At 40.8% G+C, this 27,608-nt stretch overlaps 1 protein-coding gene and 1 pseudogene across 1 annotated transcript in view; both read right to left on the bottom strand.

The window, feature by feature from the left end:
- Positions 1-294: 294 nt before the first annotated feature.
- Positions 295-427, bottom strand: LOC129521149 (U4 spliceosomal RNA; annotated as a pseudogene).
- A 23,034-nt stretch (positions 428-23,461) lies between these two features.
- The window catches only part of EPHA3 (EPH receptor A3), a 321,670-nt gene continuing 317,523 nt past the window's right edge, over positions 23,462-27,608 (bottom strand). Inside the window, exon 17 of the mRNA XM_055342322.1 lies at positions 23,462-26,167. Within this exon, the coding sequence (XP_055198297.1) occupies positions 26,062-26,167 (106 nt within the window). The 3' untranslated portion in view covers positions 23,462-26,061. The remainder of the gene's footprint in view (positions 26,168-27,608) is intronic.

Raw genomic sequence — 27,608 nt, 5'->3', positions numbered from 1 at the left:
AAGAGAAGAAAGTGATTTGACAGTATAGTTAGTAATTCCCTACTGTGAGCCTTATTTCTGTTTATCTTCTCTTTTAAAGAATGTACTTTATATAAACTAGCTATCTAATTCATATATCTTAAGTATAAGTCATCTTGTCAGTGCAATGGAAACTAAGCACATACAGGAATGAAATTTATCTCAGAATCTAACAAAAAGCGTAGAAGAGAAAGGATAAGTTGCTAAGTTAGTCATCTCTTTTTTCATGTCCTGTGTGATAATGCTAGAACAGTGGAAAGGGATCTCTAAGGGAAAAGATATTAAACTCAAAATTAATGACTCAACATTAACCCGTAAATGCAGTTAAGTATTTTTAAAAGTTTTCAATCAGCAATAATCGTGTCTCAGATAAACCTCGTTGGCTATCATGCTGTCACTGTGCAAAGCTGATACATACATTTAGAAAGCATAATGTAGACCCCTTACTTTAATATTATGGCATTTTTCTAAGACCCCAATATAGGTGAGTGGAGATTACAAAAATTAGGATTATGACAAGATGTTGATCAATACTCGTAGAAGACTACATGAATAAAATTAGCATTTTTGTACCTCCAGTAGGTTGGTTGACAATGCCATTTTGTTGCCCTACAAGATTACAGACCAAACCAGTAACAGTCGGCTGCTTTGGGGAGATTGGGAGTGATGATGAAAGTAGATATCAACTTTACACGGACAGTTTTAAATTTTGTATTAGAAAGAGTGTATTCATTATTAGACTTTTAGTTGAAAAAAAGTTTTAAACTAAGATTCCAAAGTGACAAACATGATTTAGCTTGGGTAGCTGAAAGTAAATAAGACATCAAAATAATGTGCAAAGTCATCAATATTTACAGAGGTATGGATAAATGTTTCCCTATCATCACTCAGATTACATCTCTCGGAGTTATTACAATCAACATGGCAGACTGGACGGCAGTCTTTAAAGACGAACGTGTACTTCAGCATGGTTGCAGGGTAAAATAAATTGCTTATGGAAGCTGGAATCCTCTTCTTTGGAAGTCCTTAAAAATATTCTCATAAGTCTGAGGCCCATAAAAACAAGTATGAGGACTGTGTGATTATGTAAGAGTATACACTATGAATTCATGGTCATTTCTAACAATTTCCTTTACAGTATTTCATATTTAAAAAGCAACTGGCAAACACCTCCTGAGCCAGCATGAAGATCCTGTCATATAGCCTCCCCAAGCAATTTTATGAGACCCCTCTTCTGAGGTTGGTAGGGATGAACCAGATGTCCAACTCCAGCTCCTTTCGATCAGGGAGCCATGTGCTTGAGGCCTAAGGAGAATCAAAGCTAAATTCATTGGTTATCACCTATGAGACATGAGTTGTATGACCATTTTATGTTTTCCAAGATAACTTGATCATTGTTTTTCTTGCCTAATTCTTCTCTTATATTCTTAAAAACTCAACATAAATCCCTTAATACATTAAAATACAATAAAATGCATGTTTATTCACAAAGAACATAGAGCTGCAGTACAAAATGGCAACACAACGATTAATCCAACTTTCAATGAAGAATCAGGAAAAATAAACTCTATGCTAATACTGTTTTTAAATTGAAGATTAAAAGTCCATCCAAATTGGTCATCCTTTCCCAAATGAGATTTTGATCAAGCCCAGTGATATTCCCCTTTCTACTTGAGTGCAGCTGTAAACAGGTCTCCAAATCCAGGGAAAAGCCTGACTCCACAAACCCACCCACACAGTTCTGTAAACATTCAGGATTCTACATGTGGTATCACTCAATTATTAAATGGAAGTCTGTTCTCTCATTGTATCCCTGTCATTGTGCGGATTTCTCCAGTTCAGTGTAATGCATCATCTTGGATTAGACGAGCAACAAACTCTTCTGTTTTCTTCTCTTTTTCTTTTTTTTTTTTTTTTTTGACTCTTCTGTTTTCAACTGCAAAAATACAACAGATGAAAGACCGTACCGAAATAAGAATTTGGGGGCTTGAGAACCCTCTTTCAGAACATCCTCTGGGACACACCAGCCAACAGCAGCATGTAGCACGGCTTTCGGTAGGCATCCATATTTCCATTTCAGAGGCAGCCTCGTCCTAGGAACAGCTGCAGGGTAGAAGGAAGAAACACACACAGAAACCAACATTCACCTAATTTCACGTAGTCCACGCTAGGAGAAAATTCGTTCTGTTGGTGTGTGTCTACGAACCCTAAGGAATGTCTGCGCCTCTTTTACGCGATGAACACTGGCGAGGCCATGAAAGCGTACTTCTAGACTCGGAGCGTTTTTTTTTTTAATTTTTATTTATTTACGATAGTCACAGAGAGAGAGAGAGAGGCAGAGACACAGGCAGAGGGAGAAGCAGGCTCCATGCACGCACGGGAGCCCGACGCGGGACTCGATCCCGGGTCTCCAGGATCGCGCCCCGGGCCAAAGGCAGGCGCCGAACCGCTGCGCCACCCAGGGATCCCGCCTCGGAGCGTTTTGACCAAATATCCTCTCCACCTCAGACGCACGCCGACGTCATGCGGTGCCCTCGGGAGGCCCTCTGCATTTTACGTCTGGGCAAAACAAAGCTCCGCTACCGAGAACCTGTTTCTCGGGCCTCCGAGGTAATTCTCCTCCAGGCAATGGAGACGTCACTTGAGTTCTCAGCGCTCGGGTGTGTCCCGTGAAACTCCCCAGACGCAAGGTCTGCGCAGTTGTATCAAGTGCTTCTCGGATCTGAGGTTCTAGCTCTAGAAACCCAAGAAATGTTCACTTCTGGTAGGAGCGAGTGGAGGTGGTGGCCTAGAAGGTGCTTCAGGAATGTCGTACCCGAGGCCGTTCTCAGGCTTCCGGGCCCGAGACGTGTTCTCTCTTTCACGCGAGCATCATAGTCGGTGGACTTCAAAGGTCCTGGGAAGGTCAATCTTGCTCCGCGACAAAGTGACAAACGCCTCATCCCGCGGTCTTGCTCAGAGACGACGAGTCCCCGACGTCCCCCGATGGGAGGTGACAGCGGCAGGGGAAGCACCTGCGTCCACGCGCAGCTTCCCGGCTGTCCCTCCGCAAGCTCGCACGGGACTGACTGGCGCCGGGCTTGGTGCCGCTTGAGAATCCAGTTTCGGCCCCGCCCGCGGGCCCTGCTCCCCCGCAGAACCGTCCATCGAGGCGCCGCTCGCCCGGCCCCGGGGGTCCGCGAACGGGCGCCCAGGAAGGCGGCGGCGGCCCCGAGGCCCCGAAGGCGGCGCCCAGGAAGGCGGCGGCCGTCACACGGGGCGCGAGGCCGAGGGATTTCTGAGAGATTCTACACGTGGAACCAAACCGCCATTAGACGCTTTCTCTCTTCCTGGCACGAGGACAGATCTTCCTCGGTCCGGAGTCACAGTCTTCTCCGGAGCTCGCCGCAGCCGAGCCGCTGCCCGAGGGCGCCGCACACCGCGCGGAGCAGACGGCGGCCGCCGTGGGCGGGGCGCGGCAAGGGGCGGGCGGGGCAAGGGGCGGGGCGGGCACGGCAAGGGGCGTGGCAAGGGGCGGGCGTGGCGGCAAGGGGCGGGCGTGGCAAGGGGCGTGGCAAGGGGCGTGGCAAGGGGCGTGGCGGCAAGGGGCGGGGCGGCAAGGGGCGTGGCGGCAAGGGGCGGGGCGGCAAGGGGCGTGGCGGCAAGGGGCGTGGCGGCAAGGGGCGGGGCGGCAAGGGGCGGGGCGGCAAGGGGCGGGGCGGCAAGGGGCGGGGCGGCAAGGGGCGTGTCAAGGGGCGTGTCAAGGGGCGTGGCGGCAAGGGGCGGCCCCGGCCTGCCCGCGGGCGCTCCGCGTGGCCCCGGCGCCTCCCCCCCCCCCCGCCTCGCCGCCCCCAGACGCTGTGACCAGATGACACCTATCTCAACTTTATAGGGCCACAGTCACCTGTCGCTTAGAGAGGCAGCTCCCGCGCCACCTGCGCTCGCCGCCGAGCCCTGGGGTCAGGCGCCCCCCGAGCGTCGGTCCCGGTCGCCGCCTCCCTCGCAGCCCCGCGGGGCCCGCGCTCCGCCCGCCCCACGGCGCCCCGTGGCCTGGGCCAGGCCCCCACCGCCACCCACGGTTGGGCGCCCACAGTCGGTGCGGCCTGCTGGGGACCGAGCCCCCCCGCGCCCGTTGGACCCACTCGGGGCCGCGCAGGACGGGGGGCGGGTGTCCCTGCCACGGAGGTCGGGGGTGGGCGGAGGGGGGAGAGGGGGTTTGAGGAGGTCAGAGGGGGTTGGAGGGAGGTCGGAGGTCAGAGGGGGTCAGAGGGGGTCGGAGGAGGTCAGAGGGGGTCGGAGGAGGTCAGAGGAGGTCGGAGGGAGGTCGGAGGAGGTCGGAGGGGGTCGGAGGGAGGTCGGAGGGGGTCGGAGGGAGGTCGGAAGAGGTCGGAGGGAGGTCGGAGGTCAGAGGGGGTCGGAGGGGGTCGGAGGGAGGTCGGAGGAGGTCGGAGGGAGGTCGGAGGGGGTCGAAGGGAGGTCGGAGGAGGTCGGAGGGGGTCGGAGGGAGGTCGGAGGGAGGTCGGAAGAGGTCGGAGGGGGTCGGAGGTCAGAGAGGGTCGGAGGGGGTCGGAGGGAGGTCGGGGGAGGTCGGAGGGGGTCGGAGGGAGGTCGGAGGAGGTCAGAGGGGGTCGGAGGAGGTCAGAGGGGGTCGGAGGGAGGTCGGAGGGGGTCGGAGGAGGTCGGAGGGAGGTCGGAGGGGGTCGGAGGGAGGTCGGAGGGGGTCGGAGGAGGTCGGAGGGGGTCGGAGGGAGGTCGGAGGGGGTCGGAGGGAGGTCGGAGGGGGTCGGAGGGAGGTCGGAGGAGGTCAGCGGGAGTCGGAGGGGGTCGGAGGGAGGTCGGAGGAGGTCGGAGGGGGTCGGAGGAGGTCAGAGGAGGTCGGAGGGAGGTCGGAGGGAGGTCGGGGGAGGTCGGAGGGGGTCGGAGGAGGTCAGAGGGGGTCGGAGGGAGGTCGGAGGGGGTCGGAGGAGGTCGGAGGGAGGTCGGAGGGGGTCGGAGGGAGGTCGGAGGGGGTCGGAGGAGGTCGGAGGGGGTCGGAGGGAGGTCGGAGGGGGTCGGAGGGAGGTCGGAGGGGGTCGGAGGGAGGTCGGAGGAGGTCAGCGGGAGTCGGAGGGGGTCGGAGGGAGGTCGGAGGAGGTCGGAGGGGGTCGGAGGAGGTCAGAGGAGGTCGGAGGGAGGTCGGAGGGAGGTCGGAGGAGGTCGGAGGGGGTCGGAGGGAGGTCGGAGGGAGGTCGGAAGAGGTCGGAGGGAGGTCGGAGGTCAGAGGGGGTCGGAGGAGGTCGGAGGGAGGTCGGAGGGGGTCGAAGGGAGGTCGGAGGAGGTCGGAGGGGGTCGGAGGGAGGTCGGAGGGGGTCGGAGGGAGGTCGGAAGAGGTCGGAGGGGGTCGGAGGTCAGAGGGGGTCGGAGGGAGTCGGAGGGAGGTCGGGGGAGGTCGGAGGGGGTCGGAGGGAGGTCGGAGGAGGTCAGAGGGGGTCGGAGGAGGTCAGAGGGGGTCGGAGGGAGGTCGGAGGGGGTCGGAGGAGGTCGGAGGGAGGTCGGAGGGGGTCGGAGGGAGGTCGGAGGGGGTCGGAGGAGGTCGGAGGGGGTCGGAGGGAGGTCGGAGGGGGTCGGAGGGGGTCGGAGGGAGGTCGGAGGGGGTCGAAGGGAGGTCGGAGGAGGTCAGAGGGAGTCGGAGGGAGGTCGGAGGGGGTCGGAGGGGGTCGGAGGGAGGTCGGAGGGGGTCGAAGGGAGGTCGGAGGAGGTCAGAGGGAGTCGGAGGGGGTCGGAGGGAGGTCGGAGGGGGTCAGAGGGGGTCGGAGTAGGTCGGAGGGAGGTCGGAGGGGGTCGGAGGGGGTCGGAGGAGGTAGGAGGGGGCGAGAGGGGGCCAGAGGTCACCCTGCGCGGGGCCCGGTGCTGCGTGTCCCCGAGCCTCGCGAGCAGGCTCCGCTGGGCCGCCCTGGCCCCACCGCCTCGGGGCGGTATTTGGGAATACAGTGACTCGCTCCGAGGAAAACTGAGCAGCCCTCTACCCGAAGAGAGTTATTTTCAATTATTTTGAATGATTTTACATTCCCATCAGCTGAGACCTTACGTTTGTTCCAGGCTGTTGGCAGGGTGGCTCCATACCTGGGAAGCCAGGAGGAAGCTAAGAAGCGTCTCTTGAGAGCAACCAAGTCTGAGATCATCCAGGTCCTTCCAGAGGAGGCCCTGTGGGAACACCTGAGGACCGTAAATGGGCACATTTAACACTAGGTCGATTTAGAGATGGTGAAATAAAAAATGTGTCGTCCGCCAGCTGAGTCCTGGAAATGTATGTATTTAATTCTATCCTCAAGGATTAAGCTACTTCTAAGAAATCTGAATTTCCTTTATACTTGGGTATGATTAAAGGAAAAATAGGCAAGAACCTGCCGAATCAATAGCTCTCTGGAAGAGGCACACACGGCACCCCGGAAAGACAGCCGTTTGCACAGTGATAATCAGGGCACCTTCTATGTTTTGCTACAAAATCTCCCGACTTAAAAAGTCGCACAAAACAAATCTAAAAATCCACGTCAGCCTTTGACCATCATGTCAGCACAAAACGTTGTGATTCAGTACAACACGGAACAGCATTTTCTAGCATATGTTCTGCAAAACAGATACCTAGTTAAAAGCTTTCTGTGGTCAAATAAATTTGAATGATGTAGAACAAGCACAGTTAAACAGATGTTTTGGCGCTGCACTCTCTAGAGGCTTTAACAAAGAAAAGCATAGAGGTTCACCAATAACAGGCATAGAGCGTATAACATTTTCCAAACTTAATTAGTCACAATACCACTACTGCTTTTTCCAAAGCAGACCGCTTTGTGTAAACCTGCATCTTTCCCCCGCCCCAATCCAGGAGCCCTCTGTTTTCCTTTAAATGCACATAATTTGTAGGAATACATTTTAGCAATGCACATTCATTGTGATCTTTGGAAACAAATCAACTGCAACGAGAATTGGTGCAGTAACTACTATTTTTTGCAGCAAAAAGAAGCAAAATCACAAAATGGCATGTAAAGCCACCTATTTACCAGCAGCGCAGATACATGATGCTAAGAGTTCAATTTTTCTTTTCAAGTAGAAATTTCCTAATAACCTTGATTTCATTTCTAAAGCACTTAGTTCACAAAAATGTCTAGATATCACAGAAAGATACTAGATGAAGCATAATCTGTACAACTCTTATCACAAACAATTGTCAAGATCAGTTCTGTTTTTAATTAAACAGTAAATCGTGCCACATATTTGACCATCCTTAAGGCTATCACAGAGCTTTGCAGAAGTTTGTATTCCCAGGGAATAGAAATAGTGGGCACAAAGAACTTTAAAGATTTATGTATGATTTGAAATTTATTTTTCCATCAATTACATTTCTAAACTCCCCTTAGTTTGTTCATGCCAAACAAAAGCAGTCAACAATCCCTCTTGATGCTTTGCAACAAAAAATATTTATAAACGCACACACGATCTGTTATGATGTCAATTTTGGTGATTGTTAATTCTAGACAGTAATGTTCCTCTTTGGGAGGACAAGGAAGCCAAATAAAAAATGTTTTGTTTTGAAGCCAGTGAATATAATTTAAAATGGGCACTTCTCAGATTCCATAACTGTCTTGCAGTTGAAGAAACAATGGCAGAGGACAGGACAGTGATTCTATGGGTAGTAGCTTTGGAAATCTTTCTCAGTATTTTATAAAATGCTTAAGATACTAAAAGACAGCCAAACATTTTTCCAGAAGAATTCGGAAAATGGACAAAGGTCAGACAGGGATTCGGGAACTAAAAAGACCTTATAAAAATCCGAAATTATGAGCAGCTGGTTCTATCCAACTCCTGTGAAGTGGAGTGCTCTGGTTCAAGAGTTTTCTTGTCATGCAATCAAAGGACGGAAACATTAAGACTGCAGATGGGAAGTGGTGACACACTGTAATTTCATACAGATCATGATGGTTTGGTGACATAAGAATTACTAGACCATGAGGCCGGGGGTCCATGAAATGGATTAAAGCTTTATTGCTCTTTGGAGTTCTGACAATGACAAATGCTCTCTCTGATGTTGGGATTATCTTGTCTAAACTTTTGTTTCCTTAGTTTCAAGTTTCACTTTTTCCTTAACCATCTTTTAAGATCACAAATAACTTCCGTTTTTTCATTGTTATTCGAAGGCGTTTAGAAACGCCCCCTTGTTCTCTGGCATCACATCTGTGCATATGGTCATTTTTCAATTTCCAATATCCTGATAAGTGTTTCGGATGATAGAATTAATGATACGGTCACGTGACTCAATTGCAAATTCCTATTAACAAACAAAGGAAAAGAATGAAGACAATAAGACACTTTTACAAGAACACCCAGATGCAAAATTTATGAATATTATTTATTAATACATTTATCCAACTGCTGGCATCAATTAATGATGCAGATGTTTGGCAGCAAACTTTTAAATAACAAATCAAACACATCATATATGTCTTTTCTACCATGACACACACACACACACACACACACACACACACAGTTTCACAAGTGAGGTTTCTGATTTAAGTTAGAAATAAAGACTTTAAGTAAATTCTGAAAAGCATTTTGCAAAGACATTCATTTTTCTTGACTAAAATGGAAAAGATAATTGATAGAAAAAAAATACTTGTTTTTTTTTATTTTTTTTATTTTTATTTTTTTGACTCCGAACCTGATGGCACTTTTCTCTCTTCTTACCATTCTGCCTTTGTCATTATCATGCATTGTGAAAACACTGCTTCTGGTGAAGTTAAGTGGGTGAAATCTTTAATATGAAAGGAGTTGTATAGTACACCAATTCAGCAAAATTTGATGGCATTAACATTCAGTGTTTCTCTAGTACCTGATGAAAAGTGTGTGAAAGTCTTGCAGATGGAAACACATTAGGATTTTACATATTGCTAAAAATTTCCAGTAAACCAGATTGGAAACTTTGTTCTAAAAGCATTACTTCGCAACAGACTTTCAGGCTGCATTTGAATATATTATAATTGCAGTTACTTTTTAAAATATTTAAATAATTGGGTAGTGGATGGGGTCGTCTAGTTAAGCTAACTTTCCTATTAGTTTTTCTGTCTTACAAAAAAGAAAAACAGCAAGAACATGTTCCACGTGCCCAATAGAAGTTACATCAATTGGCATAGCAAAGCGATACATACTTCATTTTAGGGAAGGCAGAGAAAGAGGTCAGCAAAAAACAGATGTGTTGTAGATTTGAAAACTTTTAAAGTAGAAATTTCTTGCAATTTAAGAGGGAAGACTTTTAAGAACAGATGAAAACTTCATGGAAGTTTATTCCATTTCTTATTCTTTCATTTGATTCCACTAGCATTGTTTTTGGTACATGGGTATTTAATGACTGTTGTCGTCATTGACCGGCTAAGTACAAATAATTGAAACTATATTGTGTGCTGAGCATTGCTTTAAATCTTTTTTTAAAGTTTTTATTTAAATTCCAGTTCACTATCATACAGTTAATATTAGTTTCAGGTGTACAATATAGCCATCCAACACTTTTACAGAACACCCAGTCCTCATCACAAGTGCCCTCCTTAATCCCCTTCACCTGTCTCACCCATCCCTCCACCCCTGCCCCTCTGGCAACCGTCAGTTTGTTCTCTGTAGTTAAGAATCTGTTTCTTGGTTTACCTCTCTCTCTTTTTTACCTTTGCTTGATTGTTTTGTTTCTTAAGTTCCACATGAGTGAAGTCATAAGGTATTTGTCTTTCTCTGATTGCCTTACTTTGCTTAGCGAAAAACTCTCTAGTTCTGTCCATGTCCTTGCAAATGCCAAGATTTCATTCTTGCAGACGGCTTCATACTATTCCATTGTGTGTGTGTGTACACCACATCTTCTTTATCCATTCATCAGTCCTCGGACACTTGGGCTGCTTCTATAGTATGGCTATTGTGCATAATGCTGCTGTGAGCATTGGGGTGGACGTATCCCTTTGAATTAATACTTTTGTATTCTTTGAGTAAATAGCTAGCAGTGCAATTGCTAGATCACAGGGTAGCTCTATTTTTAACTTTTTGAGGACCTTCCACAGTGGCTGCCCCAGTTTGCATTCCCAGCAACAGTGTAAGATGGTTCCCCTTTGTCCTCATCCTCACCAACACCTGTTGTTTCTTGTGTTGTTGATTTTAGCCATCCTGGCAGGTGTGGGGTGATATCTCATTGTGTCTTTGATTTGTGTTTCCCTGATGATCAGTGATGTTGAAAGGTAACCATTAAACAGCAACAGTAAGGATATCCATCATACCAATGAGTTTATAGTATTAAAGTACTTCAATTTTTGGAGAAACGAAAACAGTAAATTTAGAATTAGATGGACACCTGCAGGGCTCAGCGGTTGAGCATCTGCCTTTGGCTCAGGGCATGACCCCGGGGTCCTGGGATCGAGCCCCGCATGGGGCTCCCTGCAGGGAGCGTGGTTCTCCCTCTTCCTGTGTCTCTGCCTCTCTCTGTGTGTTTCTCATCAATAAATAAATAAAATCTTACATAAATAAAAATAAATAAATAAATAAATAAATAAATAAATAAATAAATAGAATTGGATAGGTATACTTTTAAATCTCATTTGTCACTAGCTGTGCCCCTAGGCAGATGTCTGATCTTTCATAAGGTTCCCACATCTATAAAATGGAGGAAATAATATCTACATCATAATTATGGTAAAAGATTAAATGACATATTTTCTGTGGAGTGCTGCTCCACACAAGGGAGTCAATAAAACATTAGTATGTCTTCCCTGTGTCAGAAAACTTAAAACCAAAATATATAAAAGTTTCATTCTTTAAAATTTGAGAACTTCAAAATTGGCAATCACATTGCATGGCATTGTTTCTGCATAGTGTACTATGAGGAAAGCAGGACACCCAGGGTTTTAAAAAGAAAGTCAAAATTTCCCTCACACCTACACTTCTACATATGTCTTCTCTAAAGATTGCTGATGGCTTTCTTGAGCAAGCTCACAGGGTTAGGGTTGATACCTGGCAACTTCTTAATCAAAGGCATCTTCTACATTTCCAAATGCCACCTGAAATATAGTTTTCATAGTAAAAAGGAAGCCAAGACTCATGAAAAATAATTTTGACAACACTATATACGTTATAGATTACATTAGGTACTACTAAATTTTTATGACATTTCTAGAAAAGAAAAATATATAGAGACAGAAAATCGATCACTGCTTGCCTGGGCTGAGACTGGGAGTATGGAACTGCAAAAAGGTGTGAGGGAAATTTCTGGGGAGTTCTAAAATTGGATAGTGGTGATGGTAGCACAACTGAAAAATTTTACTAGAAATTGGTAGGCCATTTACTTAAATAAATGAATTTCATGGTATGTATATTATATCTCAATAATGTTACATAAAAAAAACAAGTTATTATACGGCATCATATTTGCATTATGAGAATATCAATTTCTTTACACCATGGATTGGCACAGAAATGTAGCATTTTCTGCACACACCCTATTTAAGGAATTATACCCTTGAGAGTATACCCATTGGGTAGCTCAATGGGTTAAGTGTCTGCCTTTGGTTCAGGTCATGATCCTGGGGTCCTGAGATCCAGCCCTGCTGCCTCAGGCTCCCCACTCAGCAGGGAGTCTGCTTGTCTCTTTGTCCCCCTCTCCCCCTGCTCATACTCTCTCTCTCTCAAATAAATAAATAAAATCTCAAAAAAAAAAAAAAAGAAATCACAACCTTGACAAAATGTATCATTATTGTCATTATAGCTTCCTCTCAAATTTTGTAATAACAAGTAGACTCCTTCCCCAGAGTAGAGACTATATCTTGCTTATCTTCGTATCACACACAGTTTTGGGTACATCCATTAATATTCAATGATATTTCTGTTCATCAAATATTATGCATTATAAAGAGTGACTATAAACACTAAAACATTAAATAAATAGAAGTATTTCTATTTCGCTAGAAATATGCTTCAATATGCTTTCACTGAGACTGATTAAATATATTTATCTGTATAATTTTAAATTATTTGTAAACATAGTTGAACACTGCATTTAGCAATAAATATGATCAGTGATAATTTGCCCATGAGAGGTAAACAAACAAACAAACAAAAAAAACTGAGACTAAAAATCTACAATGTAATTTATATTACCTTAGATTTTTTTCATTGTTTGGGAATTTTTGATAAAGTTTATTTTTGCATCAAGCAAGAAAGTGGGTGTTTTACAAATTACAAAGTAAAACTTAGCAGCAATATAAAAATGTAATTGTTTTTATAATTTTGCATATTTTATACCTGTTTCTAGTGTTTATGAGAGCTTTGATGCTATATCACTGCACTTCCTATTTATATCTTCCTATCTTACTCATTTAAAAGAGATTAAAATTTCTTTTTTTTAAGATTTTATTTATTTATTCATGAGAAACACACACACACACACACACACACACACACACAGAGAGAGAGAGAGGCAGAGACACAGGCAGAGGGAGAAGCAGGCTCCATGCAGGGAGCCTGACACGGGACTCGATTCCGGGTCTCCAGGATCACGCCCTGGGCTGAAGGCAGGCACTAAACCACTGAGTCACCCAGGGATCCCAAAAAAAGAGATTAAAATTTCATTTTGGTTAAATATCTATCATTTATGCTTATGACTAAATTCTGATGAACATCTCTAAAGTAGGAAGAATTAGTGGAATTTCAGTTTCGAACTATCTATTGACATTTTGTGGTGTTAACTTACGAGGTTCATGGACATTTCAGATAGAGTCATTAAGAATATGTCTCAGAAAAAATCTAAGAGCATGTAACCGGGATCGTATTACTTATAATAAAATATACTGAAAAATAACACGCATAGTTCGGGGCATCGAAGTTACACCCCAAACAAGCAATTGAATGGAAAAACAAATTTCATTTAGAAATTATAGACAATCTTTATAGTATTGAAAACCTGCAACCTGGAATATTACAGGTCCTGCCTTGCACAAGGTGGACCCTCAGAAAGTATTAAAAGAATTAAGGAAGAAAGGGAAGGAAAGGAGAAGAAAATCAAGAAAGAAGAAAGAAGAGAAAGATAAAACATAGACTCTTATGGGTTTTTTTTAGGAATGAAAACAGTGGAATCCCCAGTAAAGCTGTATATGGCCAATTCATGATAAAAAAACAGGCTGTTAGCTGTATCATTAAATGATGCAAAGATCCCCTGAAGGCAAATGAGGGGCTGGGACAGATGTCCTCAATCATGAGAGTTCATACAAAAACATGCTCCATATGGTTTAGAACACAAGATGTATGGCTCAAGTGGCCCAAGAACAAGAGTACACAGCAAGCGGGGGAGAAGAGGAAACAGTACAAGATCGGCACCATGTCAATAATGGTGTTGATAGTATAATAGCTAATGAGAGCATACCAAATAAGAATGGCTCATCTGCATGTACATGACTGAGCTTTTTACTTTTAAGGCACGTTTTGTAGTTCAGTTGATGCATATACATAAAACTAAAGTGAAGAGGAGACTTTATCAAACCAAATATTTTGATGTATATGCTCATATCCTTACCAAGGATAGAAAACATTGTTAAAGTCGGTTTTAGAACTAAAAGAAGAAATTGCATCCAGATCTCTAGGAAATTGTCCATCTCCTGCAAATGTCTAAGTATCAGGTCAATGTGCTTTAGCTCTGTTACAAGATCAACTCCAGAGATCTGCATCTAGCATTTTAATCTAACGTTTCCTGAAATAAGCAGTTACTGTAAGGAAAACCAATAAAAGTGCCTCTTGCCCACAATTAAATAAGGAGATTTCCACCATGGGTAAACAAATACAATCACAAAGCTCCACAAGGCTAAAACCACTCATAAGAGCCATATTTTCTTCTTTAACAACCACATTGAATCAAATAGCTGGCCAACTTTTTTCCACGCATTTACTGTGTAGGATCAAATAGTTCTTTTAATCAAAATACAAATTTGCTGAATGAATCAGATCTTCTAAGAGCCTTGCATTTTTCTCTTAATTGTTAAAAGACTTTGGAAACATTTTCAATCATTTCAGACTAAATCTAATAATTTACGTGTCCTACATAGTAAAAAACTATGCTCACAGAACAGCCATTTACCACACTTAATATCTACTCATTTGAAACAACATTTCCAGAACTCTAAATGTATGCAGTCCACTGAAAACTAGGAAATAATGGCTTATAATTTAAAGTCAAGAAACGGAAATTAAGTTTTTATTATTTGAGACTGAAAAATAGCATCCATAGAAAGTCAAAATATTCCGTTTCACTAAAGCAAGCCTTGTACCTTATATAAATTTTATTATTACATACCTCAAATGTCAAAGACAATAGTCATTTTTTTCAACAATGGGAAGTAGGAGAAAGCTTGTTCTATATTTTGAAAACAAGTATTGATCAATTGTAATGTAAAAAAATTATTATCTGGAGTAGGTCAAATGTCTCCCAAAGGGTTTCCCAAAATTTACCTTTTAAGCACACTTCCTTTAAAGCTCAATTTTGATGAACATAAATCCTAAAACCAGGCCTTTTGCTGTACCAAGATAAGTAAGTAGGGAAGAAGAACTTACCCACTTGAGTAGGTAAACTAATGTTTTATGTATGATTTTCCATTTTATCCTTCCAACTCTATTAGCTTAATATAATTATTTTAATAGACATGGTGAAAAACTGATAAAAACAGCTATGGGTCTTGACATCAGGTCTGTTTAACCCTAAACCTAAACCCTGATTTCTTTCCACGATAGTTATTTTTTAACAAGCATAACAGGAAGTACTCACAGTGACATAATATCTGGTGATATTCATGTTTATTCACTTATCCACTTATCCATGCAAAATGATCACTTTCAAAAAGCCCTTTAGTGTTCAAAACACCTGGGACATACAAATAAAAATTATTATAGCCAATCCTCCAGAAACGTACACTCTTAACGGCAAAGGGTGGTTCAGAATGTAGAAAACTAAGAAAAGCGCAGCTCACTCAGTAAATGTGGGTTTACTGACTACTGCGTGGATGGTGGGAAGAGCAATTTATCATGGCTCTTGAACTGTTGGAGTCAGAAAGGACTACAACTCCTTCAAGCTTCAACATGAACTTCAGCGTCACCTTCTCTACATTCTCCACCTCTCTATTTCACCAACATACCCAAGGCCCAGATGAATGCCTGACACAGAGTGGGTCTCTCCAAAGAAGTAAACAAACAAACAAAAAAAAGCCACATTATTTGTTTCTATTGCATAAATGCATGGACTTCTGGCGTGCCTTAGTATTAGCCAACTCCAGCTACTTTGATGCTTTTGTTTCCATTGAGCTATCCGGTGATCTTAAGCCACATAAACAAACCATAAGTGTGGGTTTATGAATTCAGTCATGTTTTTACAAACTTTAACACCATTGATGCTTCTATCAATACGTAGAAGTATGAAAAATACAAACATTAACCGAAGATGCCATTTTTGGAAAAAAGAATGAACAGTTAGAACTTCTCCCACATGACAAATAACCCAGAATATTACAACCAACCAAGAGGATCCTGTGCTATTTTCAATTAACTCCTTAAACTCTGGACAGACCAGTTCAAAAAGCTCTGTTCAGTAGGATAGGTAGTAAGTCACCTTTATTCTTAATTCCTGTTGAAAAATATGTCCATTTAAAAATTATTATATATGCATTCTTTCTCACCTAAAATCAATATATGTAGCAAAGCTACAAGGTTTTATTTTTCTATATATAGCACTGCAGGTTTTAAATATGATGTGATTTTTTTCATTTTTTGTTATTGAAGAAAATTCGACATATGATGTGATATTAGTTTCAAGAGTACAACATTGTGATTCAACAACTTAATATATTATGCAATGCTCACCACAATAAGTGTAATTACCATCTGTCATCCCACAAAGTTATTAAAAATTATTGACTATGGTCCTGTGCCGTACTTTTCATCCCCATGACTTACTTATTTTATAATTTGAAGTCTATTCCTCTTAATCCCCTTCGCCTATGTCATTTATCTCATTCCTCCTCACTGGCAACCACTAATTTGTTCTCTGCATTTAGAAGTCTGTTTTTCTTTTTTGTTTGTTCATTTGTTTTGTTTTTTAGGTTCTACATATGCATGAAGTCCTAGGGTGTTTGTCTTTCTCTGTCTGACTTATTTCACTTAGCATTATACCCTGTCAGTCCATCCATGTTGTCATAAATATAAGACCTCATTCTTTATTATGGTTAAGCAATATTCCATTATGTCTACATAGTATATCTTCTTTATCCATTTATCTATTGATGGACATTTGAGCTGTTTCCATATCTTGGGTGTTGTAAATAATGATGTAATGAACATTGGAGTATATATGTCTTTTCATATTAGTCCTTTCATTTTCTTTGGAAAAATACTCACTATTGGAATTATTGGATCCTATGATATTTCTATTTTTATTTTTTTTTTAGAAAGCTCCATACTGTTTTCCACAGTGGTTGCACCAATTTACATTCCTACCAACAGTGCATGAGACTTTCTTTTTCTCCACATTCTCACCAATGTGTTATTTCTTGTCTTTTTAATACTAGGCCTTCTGAATGGTGTGAGGTGATGTCTCATTGTGGTTTGATTTGCACTGATGATTAGTGACGTTGAACATCTTTCCAAGTGTCTGTTGGCCATCTAAATGTCTTCCTTAGAAAAATGTCTATTCAGCCCACTGCAGTTTTAATCAGATTATTGGGGTTTTTTGGTAATGAGTTGTATGAGTTATTAAATAATTTGGATATTAACCCCTTATTATATATATCATTTACATCATTTATATCATTATATCGTTTATCATTTATATTATCATTATATCATTTATTATATATGATATATATCTTTTTTAAATGATATATCTATTAAGTGGTTAATATATCTAATACGGGGTTATTATATATAATATATATCTATATATCATTTGTAAATGATATTTCTATAGAGGCATTTGTATGATATCAAAAAATATCATACAAATGCCTCTTCCATTCAGTAGGTTTCCTTTGTATTTTGTTAATGTTTTCCTTCACTGTGAAAAAGCTTTCTATCTGGATGTAGTCCTAATAGTTTATTTTTGCTTTTGTGTCTCCTTCCTGAAGAAACATCAAATATAATAAATTTTTTTTCTCAGTGTTAGTTACATTGAGGATTAGATCTTCCTATTCTAACATCAAGAAGATCTGTAGAAAATATCTAGACCAATTCTCATTTAGTACAGGTGAAAAACAGAAGAAATAGGCAAATTCATAATTATAGTTGGGGACTTCAAAACCTCACTCTTGACAATATAGAAGTGATAGGAAAAAAGTGAGCAACAATATAGAATAATTAAAACACCATTAAAAAACAAGATCTACTGATGTCTATAAAAACACTCCACCAAATGACAGCATAAAATGTGTTGTATTCAAGTGCCAAGGGAATATTCACCATGATAGACCATACCTTTGGTCATAAAACAAACCTGAAAAAGTTGAAAGGAATGGAAAACATATCATGTGTGTTCTTTTTTTTTTTTTAAGATTTTATTTATTTATTCATGAGAGACACAGAGAGAGAGAGACAGAGACATAGGCAGAGGGAGAAGCAGACTCCCTGAGGGGAGCCTGACGTGGGACTGGATCCAGGGACTCCAGGATCATGCCCTGGGCCAAAAGCCACACTAAACCACTGAGCTACCCAGGCGTTCCTATGTATGTTCTTTTATCCTTTTGAATATTAATTTGACATTTGAATATTAAACAACAAACTTTTAAGTGATCCATGGTTAAAGAGGAAGTCTAAGAGGAAATAAAATATTCATGGAACTAAATGAAAATTAAAACAAAAGATATTAGTATTAATGAAATGTGCTTAAGTGATAGGAGAGAAACATAATACTGTATTCTTATTTTAAAAGAGAAGAATGACTTCAAATCAATAATCTATCAAGAAACTAGAAAAAGAAGAACAGCAATAACTAAACCGTAATTGAGTGGAAGGAAAGAAATAATTAAGTTAAGGAAAAATACTAACAAAAATCAAACCAGTACAACAATAAAGAAAAGCAATGAAACAAAAAAGAAGGTTCTCTAGAAAAATCAAAACCAAAATGAAATAAATAAACTACATAGTAGTCCCACAACAATTACATAAATTGTATTAATAATTTAAAATCTCCTGAGAAATAGATCTCCAGGCCTAGATAATTTCACTGGTGTCTTCTATAATCATGTAAAGAAAAAAATTTATACAATCTCTTCTAGAATATAAAAGAGGAGGAGATAATCAAACATTTTTTTATGAAGCCAGATACCAAAAGACAAACAAGTAAAGAAAAAGCAAAGAAATAAGAGAATAAACACTACATCTACATATCTCACATGAACTTAGATGCAAAATTCTTCAAAAAAAATTATTTATTTATTTATTTATTTATTTATTTATTTATTTATTTGAGAGAGAGAGAATGAGAAAGAGGGAGCACACAAACTGGGGAGATGCAGATGAAGAGGGAAAAGCAGACTCTCTGCTGAGCAGGGAGCTCGATGTGGGGCTCAATCCTAGGACCCTGGGATCATGACCTGAGCAGAAGGCAGACGCTTCACCAACTGGGTCACCCAGGCAGACCAGATGCAAAATTTTTAATGATTAGTAAGTTGCATCTAGCAATGCACTAATTTTTTATACATCATCGACATCTATCTATCATCTATCATCTGTCTATCATCCATCTATCTATCATCTATCTATCTATCTATCTATCTATCTATCTATCTATCTCTCTATCTATCTATGTACAGATCTCTAGAATCAGAAATACAAAACAAATTGAGTATTAGGGGATGTTCAGCCCAAGATAAATAGTAATATTGGCAAATTGAGCATTGCCTGAAGGAGGAACACTGCCTGAAGGGGAGAATCCAAATTAATTTTGACAAGTCTTTTTCATTTTTGTGCTGCTGAGTTGCTGATATGAAATATATATTTATTGTATGAAGTGTACCTATGGCAGTTAAATTCAGATAGTGTTATCTATAACAATTTGTATTGGCTTCCTCCCAAGGCTTTTGATTTGCCCTGTATGAGAATAAATGAAAACCATATGAAAGTCAATAAGTCCTTGATAGTACATGACATCCTGTGTTCTCTCATCCTTGATTTTAGCAAACATTCCAAGGTTTTGGCTTCCATCATTGAGGGTGATAGGCTTCAAAAATGTAAGGGCTTTTTCTTGGCTTCAGATAAGAATCCCAAACTTAACACACTTCCATAAATCATTGGTGTGGAAATCTGTCAGAAAATAGCACAACAGTACTACTTTTTCCTTGTGGTATTTGGTGTTTCCAAATTAGATTATTTGTTGAATGTTCAAGGGAGTAGCTTTGCTTGAAGGGTTCACCATATGTCAGACGAATCTCATGCTCTTGAAATGGAGTTCACAAAAATGAAATCAAGGGTTACTGTCTGTTCCTTCCTCTGTCATGGTGGGAAGAATCAAAGGATTCTGCAAAAATGTAGCTCCACTAGCAGAGTCACTGAGTAACGTCGTGTATGTTGGAAAGCGACAAAATGGAGACTACCCAAGATCCTAAATCAGAATGCATTTTATAGTCGTTTTTCAGATTTCATTCTCATTAGTAATATAATTCTGACAGGCAATCGAGTGTGGTCATGCAGAACATGAGTCCTGGAGTTGATTTTGACTTCAGTTCTTCCCGTTACTAGCTATATGACGTGATGTGATTATTAACCACTTTAAGCCTCAAACTATAAAGTGGATAATAACATACTCATTTCATAAGTCTGTTGGGAAAATGAAATAAATATATTAACTGTTTGGCACATAGTAAGTGCCCAATTGATACTAGTTATTATCATTTGGAACCGGTAAATATAGTACATCTGCACATATATGTATATATGTATATATACACACACACGTAACAGAAATTATTCAGCAGTTTCTAGATTTTTATTTGTTGTTACTATTACTGTTGTCTTTTTTACCATTTCATTTTCTTTTTTACTTCCAATTTAACTGGAAAATTATCTTTCTTCAAAGAAGGAAGATGATAGCCCACCTAGTGGGAAAACATGACTTAATGACGACTATTCTCCATCAGCTTGTAACTGGGTTTTCCCAAAGAATTTCAGGGTGAGGACTTCTGTAAACCTCCACAATCTTTATTTTATGGTGTATTTAATTCTACCACTTATTTTCCCAAATTGTGTCTAGATCCCCTGGGTCCACAGAATATGTATCCCAGATGCCCCGTAAGAAGGGTGGTTTTTAGTAGGCGTGTTGACGTTATTTGTACATAGTAAGAGAGTAGAGAGAATCAGAAAAGCTTTGGCATTTACCTTGTTAAATTTTTATAGCTAAGCTCTGGTTCAAGGGTCTACTTAAACGACTTAACTGCACTAAGAAAAATGAGAGCATTGAGACCAGTGAAAGGAGTTCACAAAATTCTATGAAAATGAACCAGTTTTAGCAGAAAACAGTATGTTCAATGATCCAAGATACACAACTAGAACATTAACTAGTTTTATTGACCTTAAGGAAATTTACACTTTTTTCTATAAGGACAAAATTTTTTTAAAAAATCAGGGACACTGTCCTTTATTGTATTATCAAAAATTGTCTTAATACATTAAGTCAACTCAGATAATTCTGAGTGCTTTTTGCATACCAGGCATTGCAATGGGCGAGGGGGGCACGGTGGTTTGCAGTTCTTGGTAGGTGCCCTCAGCGGCAAGTAGAGACGGGACCTAAGGAAGAGGCAATTTCGATATAAGTTGATGTGCTCTGCAGGATCCATCACGGGGTTCCTCAGCTACACACACACAAAAGGAAACTCAGCACAGTGCTGGGACATAAGGAGAGGAGTAAATAAACGGTCGGTGCATGATTCTAAACAGAGGAACAGAAGTACAAAAGTTCTGATGTGTAAAAAAAGAAACCAGTGTGGCCTATTCAGAGAACAAGGAGTGCCTCGGGGCAGTTGTGTGTAGGGGCAAGAGGTAGTGGACACACACGAGACTACGGCGAGAAGAAGGCTTTTCTTCAAGTCCAATCTCACTCCCGTACCAGTTTAGGTAGGATTCTATTTTGCAGAAATGGTCATTTCTGGCGGCTGTGAGCTTAGGTCAGCCGTTGGCTGTGTCTTCATTATTAGGTGGGTTACCATATGCAAAGTATATAAACGTTTCTCACAAAAACCCAGAATAGGAATTCTTTTAGGGGCTCCTAGATGGCTCAGTTGGTTAAGTACCAGACTCTTCATTTCAGCTTGGGTCGTGATTCCAGGGTCCTGGGATCCAGCGCCTCGGACTCCTCACTCAGTGGGGAGTCTGCTTGAGATTCTCTCCTTCTCCCTCCCCCCATCTCTCTCTTTTTCTCTCTCTCTCAAATAAAGAAGTAAATCTTTCTTTAAAAAAATCAAATTTTTTAAAAAACCAGAATTCTTTTAAGAGGTCAGGAATTCACATTGGTTGCCTTATCCCTGAGAAATTGCTTTTGGAGGAAGGAAGGGGACGGAGGGCTTTTAGGGGTCACCCCCTTTTCCACCTGCTTCACTTATTGACAGCCACTGCGAGGCCCCCGAAGCATTTGCATGTGCAAGAGGATCTACGTAATTAAAGTTGCTCTAATGTCTAAGTCTGGCACTGGGCTTCAGACTCACCTCTTCAATACTCGACTCATTAAGGTTTTGCTAACATGGTAAATCTAGCAGACCCACAATGTCGAACTAACTTTTCCCCATTCCCCACCTCTAATGGTGCTACCCTTTCCACAGTCAGTGAGGCCCTGCATTCTATATGGTTCACTGTGACTCCTACCTTTTGAATGACCGTTATATCAAATCGGTAAGTTCTGCTGATTATTTCTTTGTGTCTCTGTATGCATTTCACTATTGACATTCCACGTCGCCATTCTAGAGTAAGAGCATAGCTTCCTGCCTATGGCACCCAAATAGATTTGTCGCCTCATAGAGTCTGCTGCAGCCCCACCCCAAACCATTTTTGCAATTGGCCCTGTCACTCTCCCCAGAGCATTTTGTGGATTGCAGCAGCAATGATATTGCAGAAATAACACAAAACGAGAAGCTTCAGCTTGAAACATCTGTTTGTTTCCTTATTAGAATTACTTTGGGAAGGTGACTTGGACCTTCTGAGCCTTGATTCTCTCAGATATTAAAAGGGAGTAATCTGTGCTCACGGGTTTGTTGAAAAGATTGAATGAGTTAGCTTGTAAATAAATGGTAATAACAAAAAACCCTGTTTCCTAATAGCGCTTCGTAGGTGTTCACTGAATGAATACGTATATTCTTCTTCACCTCTTCCCCTTTATTGAGCTAACCTGCTGCTTATAAGTTATTCTCTACTCCAATCAATGGGATCAAATGCTCATTCTCCCTCAAGGTAATCTTAAATCGGACCTGTTTTGTAACCTCTCCCCGTCAGCTTTACCTCTACGGAACTCTTGGTCACTTGTCTTGCCTTTAGTGTTAGTCTTTTTTGGTTTTCACATATAATCATGTTCTTTATATAGCTTGCAAATGACTATGGACCTACTTTATAGAAACTATCAGGTGTTTCTTACGTAACATTTGCAGGTGTGGTTGTTTGTTTGCTTTTCATTTTCATTTTATTGGCCTGCTCAAATGCTTTGCTTCTTTTTCCATGAATGACATTCTGATTTTCTTTTGGACAGAAGCCACTCTGACACCTCTAATCCTGTAGATCATGGATCCCACCTGACCCCACGGACTGTCTCCAAGGCCATGCACATGACCATCTCAGTAATTCACTCTTTTGCCCAAAATGATTCACATAGGGCTTGTGAGCCAAGCAAAGCATAAGGGGGCAATCAGCCCACAAGAACGACAATGTAGATTTAAATTAACTAGAGCAATATTTTAAAAGACGTAGTTTGCAAACTAACCCAGTTGGGAGAAAAATAGGGTCAAGTGAGGAAGACAAAGAATAAAGACTTAGTCCTAGGTCCTACTGTCCATGATCTCTCAGCTAGGAAATTCATCTCCAGGCTTTTCAGCCACATGGGCTCAAAATCCTCTTTTTCCTTAAGCCAATTAATTTTTTGTCATTTACAATCAAAAGAAAGTTGCCTAATACAGTTATGCTTTTTAACTATGAAGATAATATTTGCCGCTTATTTTTCTAGCTTGCTGATGATGAGATTTAGACAAAAAGTGGGTTATATAGCGTGAATACTCCTCACTAATGGAGAAAAAAGAAGCAGGAGCACATTCTTTGTGGCTTATATAAATTTCATTATTTCGCTATTTAAATAAGCACATATCTTAAAATATTTAAAAATGCTTCAAAGACCACTTCTGTATTCCAATCTGTAAAAAATATTTTCATTATGTTTATTATAAAAATATAAATGTTTCCACTACAAATCATTTTACATTAGTAAGAGGCCATCCACATTGTATGACATAAACTAAATGAGTAATTTTTGAAAATACAAGTTTAAAGTAAATATATATTGCCAATCATATCACATTTATACATGGCTTAATTGATATTTAGCACAGCATAAACTGGGTGAATTACCAGAAATAAATAATATATGTAAATCAAATTTAAGATACAAAACAGATAATATGGTACATAACATTGTGAAGGAGTGTGGTTTCATGTTTATTGAAAGTCAATGCAGGTCCTGTACAAAGAGATGGCCATCAGCACTCTAGTACCTCTACTCCACAGTTAAGAATCGTACACTGTTATGTTTACATATGTACAGGGTAAAAAGCGTGTAAAGTAAATTTATAAGATGCCAGATAAAAAAATAGGGGAAAAATGAGGGGCAATATACTGTGTATACAACCTCTACTTTCAAATTCAAATGGAAACCACAGCCAAAAGAAGTGAAAGAGATTCCACGATTCTCGACTTCTATTAATTCATGAAATGCACAGATTTTGAGTATGCTTAGAATAGTACCTAAGATAGTAAATGCTAGTATGGGGAAAAAAAAATGAGATTGAAGCCAGATTTAGGTCTCGAACATTCCACAACACAAACAAAATGATTTTTTAAAATGTCTTTTTAGATGCTTCTAGCAGGCTTACGTGAAATTTGTAGTTAATTTCATAATTGCATATATCTTTTTAAAAAGTTCATGCTCTTATAGATCCAATACAGAATTGGTTTGACTATAAGGAATATTGCAGAAATCTAAGAAATAATCTCATACATGAAGGAACACAACCTAAGTAAGCCTTATTACACTGAATTTACAACGGATTAGCACTTGTGAATTTTGATCTGTGACTGTGAGCCGTACAGGGTTCCACTTTGCATGAGAACATGAGGGCTGCAGCTTTGATGTATTCATTCAATTCTCGTGACCTATGCATTTCTCATGTCTTATTCCCATAACATGATCATATCAGTGTTAGAAGGAATACAGATAGAGCTAAAATGCTGCTTCACAATATATTCGTGGCCAGATCTCCACCAGATACATCTTTTCCAATATTACTGGGTGCACTCGTATTTGGCCCTTAATGGAATAGCACATCTCATTTCCTGTATGAGAGATCTCTCCACCGCCTCCAGGTTTTCAGTCATCTGCTGGTTAACCAGCTATTTTGAAAACCAGATGCTCAACAAATGCAGAGGAGTTCAATGCTTCTAAGTCATAAACCAAAATTACAACAGGTGCATGTCAGTGGAAGACTCTTAAAGATAATAATACCTGCTATTGATGATCACAATGTCTAATTAAATGAACTAATCCCCAGTGACGCAAATGCATAGTTTAGTTTTCATTATTCCTTATAAACAGCTCAACAAGTTTAAGCAAAGATACTAAGTGACATTTCAAAGTCAGTCAGCAAGTGATTATTTGACCCATGCATTGGCCTCTAGACTTTGTCACCGATTAATGCAGCAATCTAAATAGGATTCCAATTCTTTCCAGTGTGGCTATTCTGTACTCAGGAGCTCTAACATAACTCCTTTACTGATGGAGGGAGGGGATGGTCTAAGCACCAGAGCAGGGCAGGTATGTCGCTGAGAATCCATTACATACAAGCCAGTATATTACACTGAATTAGGAGCACATAGCTTACAATAAATGCAGAGATAAAAATGGATGGGATAATTCAAACTGAGATGTGGGTGGTGGATGAATAGGGAAGGGGTTTGGTTTCTTTCTTTTTCGATATAGATACAGGTACATAGAAGTGGATGGTTCAGAAAATCTAGAAAGAAACCCATCATCCCCCCATCTAGTTTACCACGTTTCTTACTGCTGACAATCTGAGAAAACATTCGGCACTTGGCTGTAACAAATCCAAATTAAATCATCAAGGCATAAATAGAAAGCAATAAAAACAATTCAAAAGAAAATAAATATGTACTTTTCTTCAAAATTAAGACACATTTTTACATGATAATACTTAAGGAGGCTAACAGTTAAAAATATGTAGTACTTAAAACAACTACACACTTCATTTCTATATGAGTTTAGCAGATGAAAGAGAAAAATACAATGACAAAGGTAGTATATATGGCCAGATAGTTTGAGGTATAAATTCCTCTATTTTGTTTGCTTTTAAAGAAACAAAATACCTGGTACAGATTTCTTCTGTGTATAAAAATATTACAAGTCTTTTCTTTTGTGGCTATTAGTAAACAGAGCCACCATGTTCATTTTGTTATTACGCTTGTTCTGCTTCTATGATAGTTTATGATCAATGGCTCTATGCTAGTTCTTCATCATTCCACGCTGAAGAAATTTTAATTTAACATTTAACCCATCAACTAATATAAAAAAGCAGTTACAAAACAAAATACATCCCCCCTCCCATCCACTAAATGATAGGGGAAAATAAAGAGTCTTTCAATTCCATTTTAAGGCATTTGTATTCATATCTGAGTGTCTTATTGGGCTTGGAATTGCCACCAGCATCTCCAGCACTATCATCTGTCTGTAGAATGATGCTACATCTTCCACAGCCACCACTTCCTTCCAGAAATAACACTTTACACTGGAACTGGACCATTTTTTGATTGTGTTTCTAGAACTTTGATGCTACTGATGATTTTCTTCTGTGGACCGACCACGGTGACACCGACCTTTTTCATGTCACTGTAAAGAAAAAAAAAGAAGAAGAAGAAACTGTCTGGTGAGAATCCTGGTTTCCTGAACAGTATTATAAGCAGAAGGTTTTCAATCAGCAAAGCTTGCACAATCACATATTCCAGCTCTTTGAACCTAATTTTCTGATTTTTGCATCATCCGTGCGCTACATCCTGACCGTTCCACCTCTATCCTTATGAAAGAACAGATGGTCTAGTAGGTTGACCAGTGTCCCCTCAAAATTTCTGTCCAGCTGGAACATCAATGTGACCTTGGTTGGAAATTGAGCCTTTGCAGATATTATCGAGATAAGGGTCGAGATGAGATCATACTAGATTAGGGTGGGTTCTAAATCCAATGAGACTATCTTTAGACACAAAATGACACAGACGAGAAGGCCATGTAAAGACAGAGGCAGAGACTGGGGTTATGCTGCTGCCAGCCAAGAAATGCTAGGATGGACCAGAAGCCAGGAGAGCCAAAGAAGAGTTCGTCTGCCCCAGAGATTTTGGAGCAACTATGGCCCTGCCAATGCCTTTATTTCCAAAGTCTGGCATCCAGAACTGTGAGAAAATAAATTTCTGTGGTTTAAGACAATAAGTTTGTGGTAACTTGTTATGGCAGCCCTAGGATACTAATACAAATGATCAGAAATTCTTCACAGGGCGTTATCCTATTGCCTTGTCCCTGGGCCAGCTTGGGGACCATTTTCACTGCAAGAATATGTTGCAAGTGACACTGTATCAGTTTCCACAATCAGGTCTCAAGAAACTACAATATTTCATTCATCTCTTGAGACGCCATCACTGGGCCCTGAGCTGCCTATAAGTCTGGCTACCTTGATATGACCCTGAAGAGCCACGTATAAGCATTTAGTCTACACTGTCGGCGATGCAGCACCTGCACCAGGGCAGACATAATGAGGTCATCTCCAGCCCTCTGGACTAGACCAGATTCATGTTAGATGAATACATCAGTCAATACCAACATTAGGGCAGAAGAATCACCCATCTGAGCTCTGCCCAAACTTATAACCCATGACATGGTCATACACAATAAAACTGTGCTTTTGAGGTAGTTTGCTACACAGTTCTAGACTACTGGAACAATTTCCTTAAAGTATGAATTCCTTTCTAAGTAGAAGCAATGACTAGGATCTATTTCCATTTGTCAAAAACATTTAAAACAGTTTAAACTTAGAAACCAGAAATTAAAACTAAAGATTTTAAAAACAAAAGGAATTTCGTTCGGGGGCAGGAGGAGACTTAGCTAAGCATGTGCAAATAATTAATTAAATAGCTTAGTTCAAGTGATTTGTGAATATTCGTCTTTTAGGTCTTCACTCAAACATAGTCATCTCAGAAGACCTTCCCTGACCTTCTTATTTAATACTGTAAAACCTCTTGCACTCATACCTGCATTTCCCATTTTCTTTTGTTTCATTTTCTTC

Source organism: Nyctereutes procyonoides, unplaced genomic scaffold (assembly GCF_905146905.1).
Source record: "Nyctereutes procyonoides isolate TBG_1078 unplaced genomic scaffold, NYPRO_anot_genome, whole genome shotgun sequence".
NCBI lineage: Eukaryota > Metazoa > Chordata > Mammalia > Carnivora > Canidae > Nyctereutes > Nyctereutes procyonoides.
Note: the sequence above shows the minus strand (reverse complement) of the source record. Positions and strands in the feature narration are given on the sequence as shown.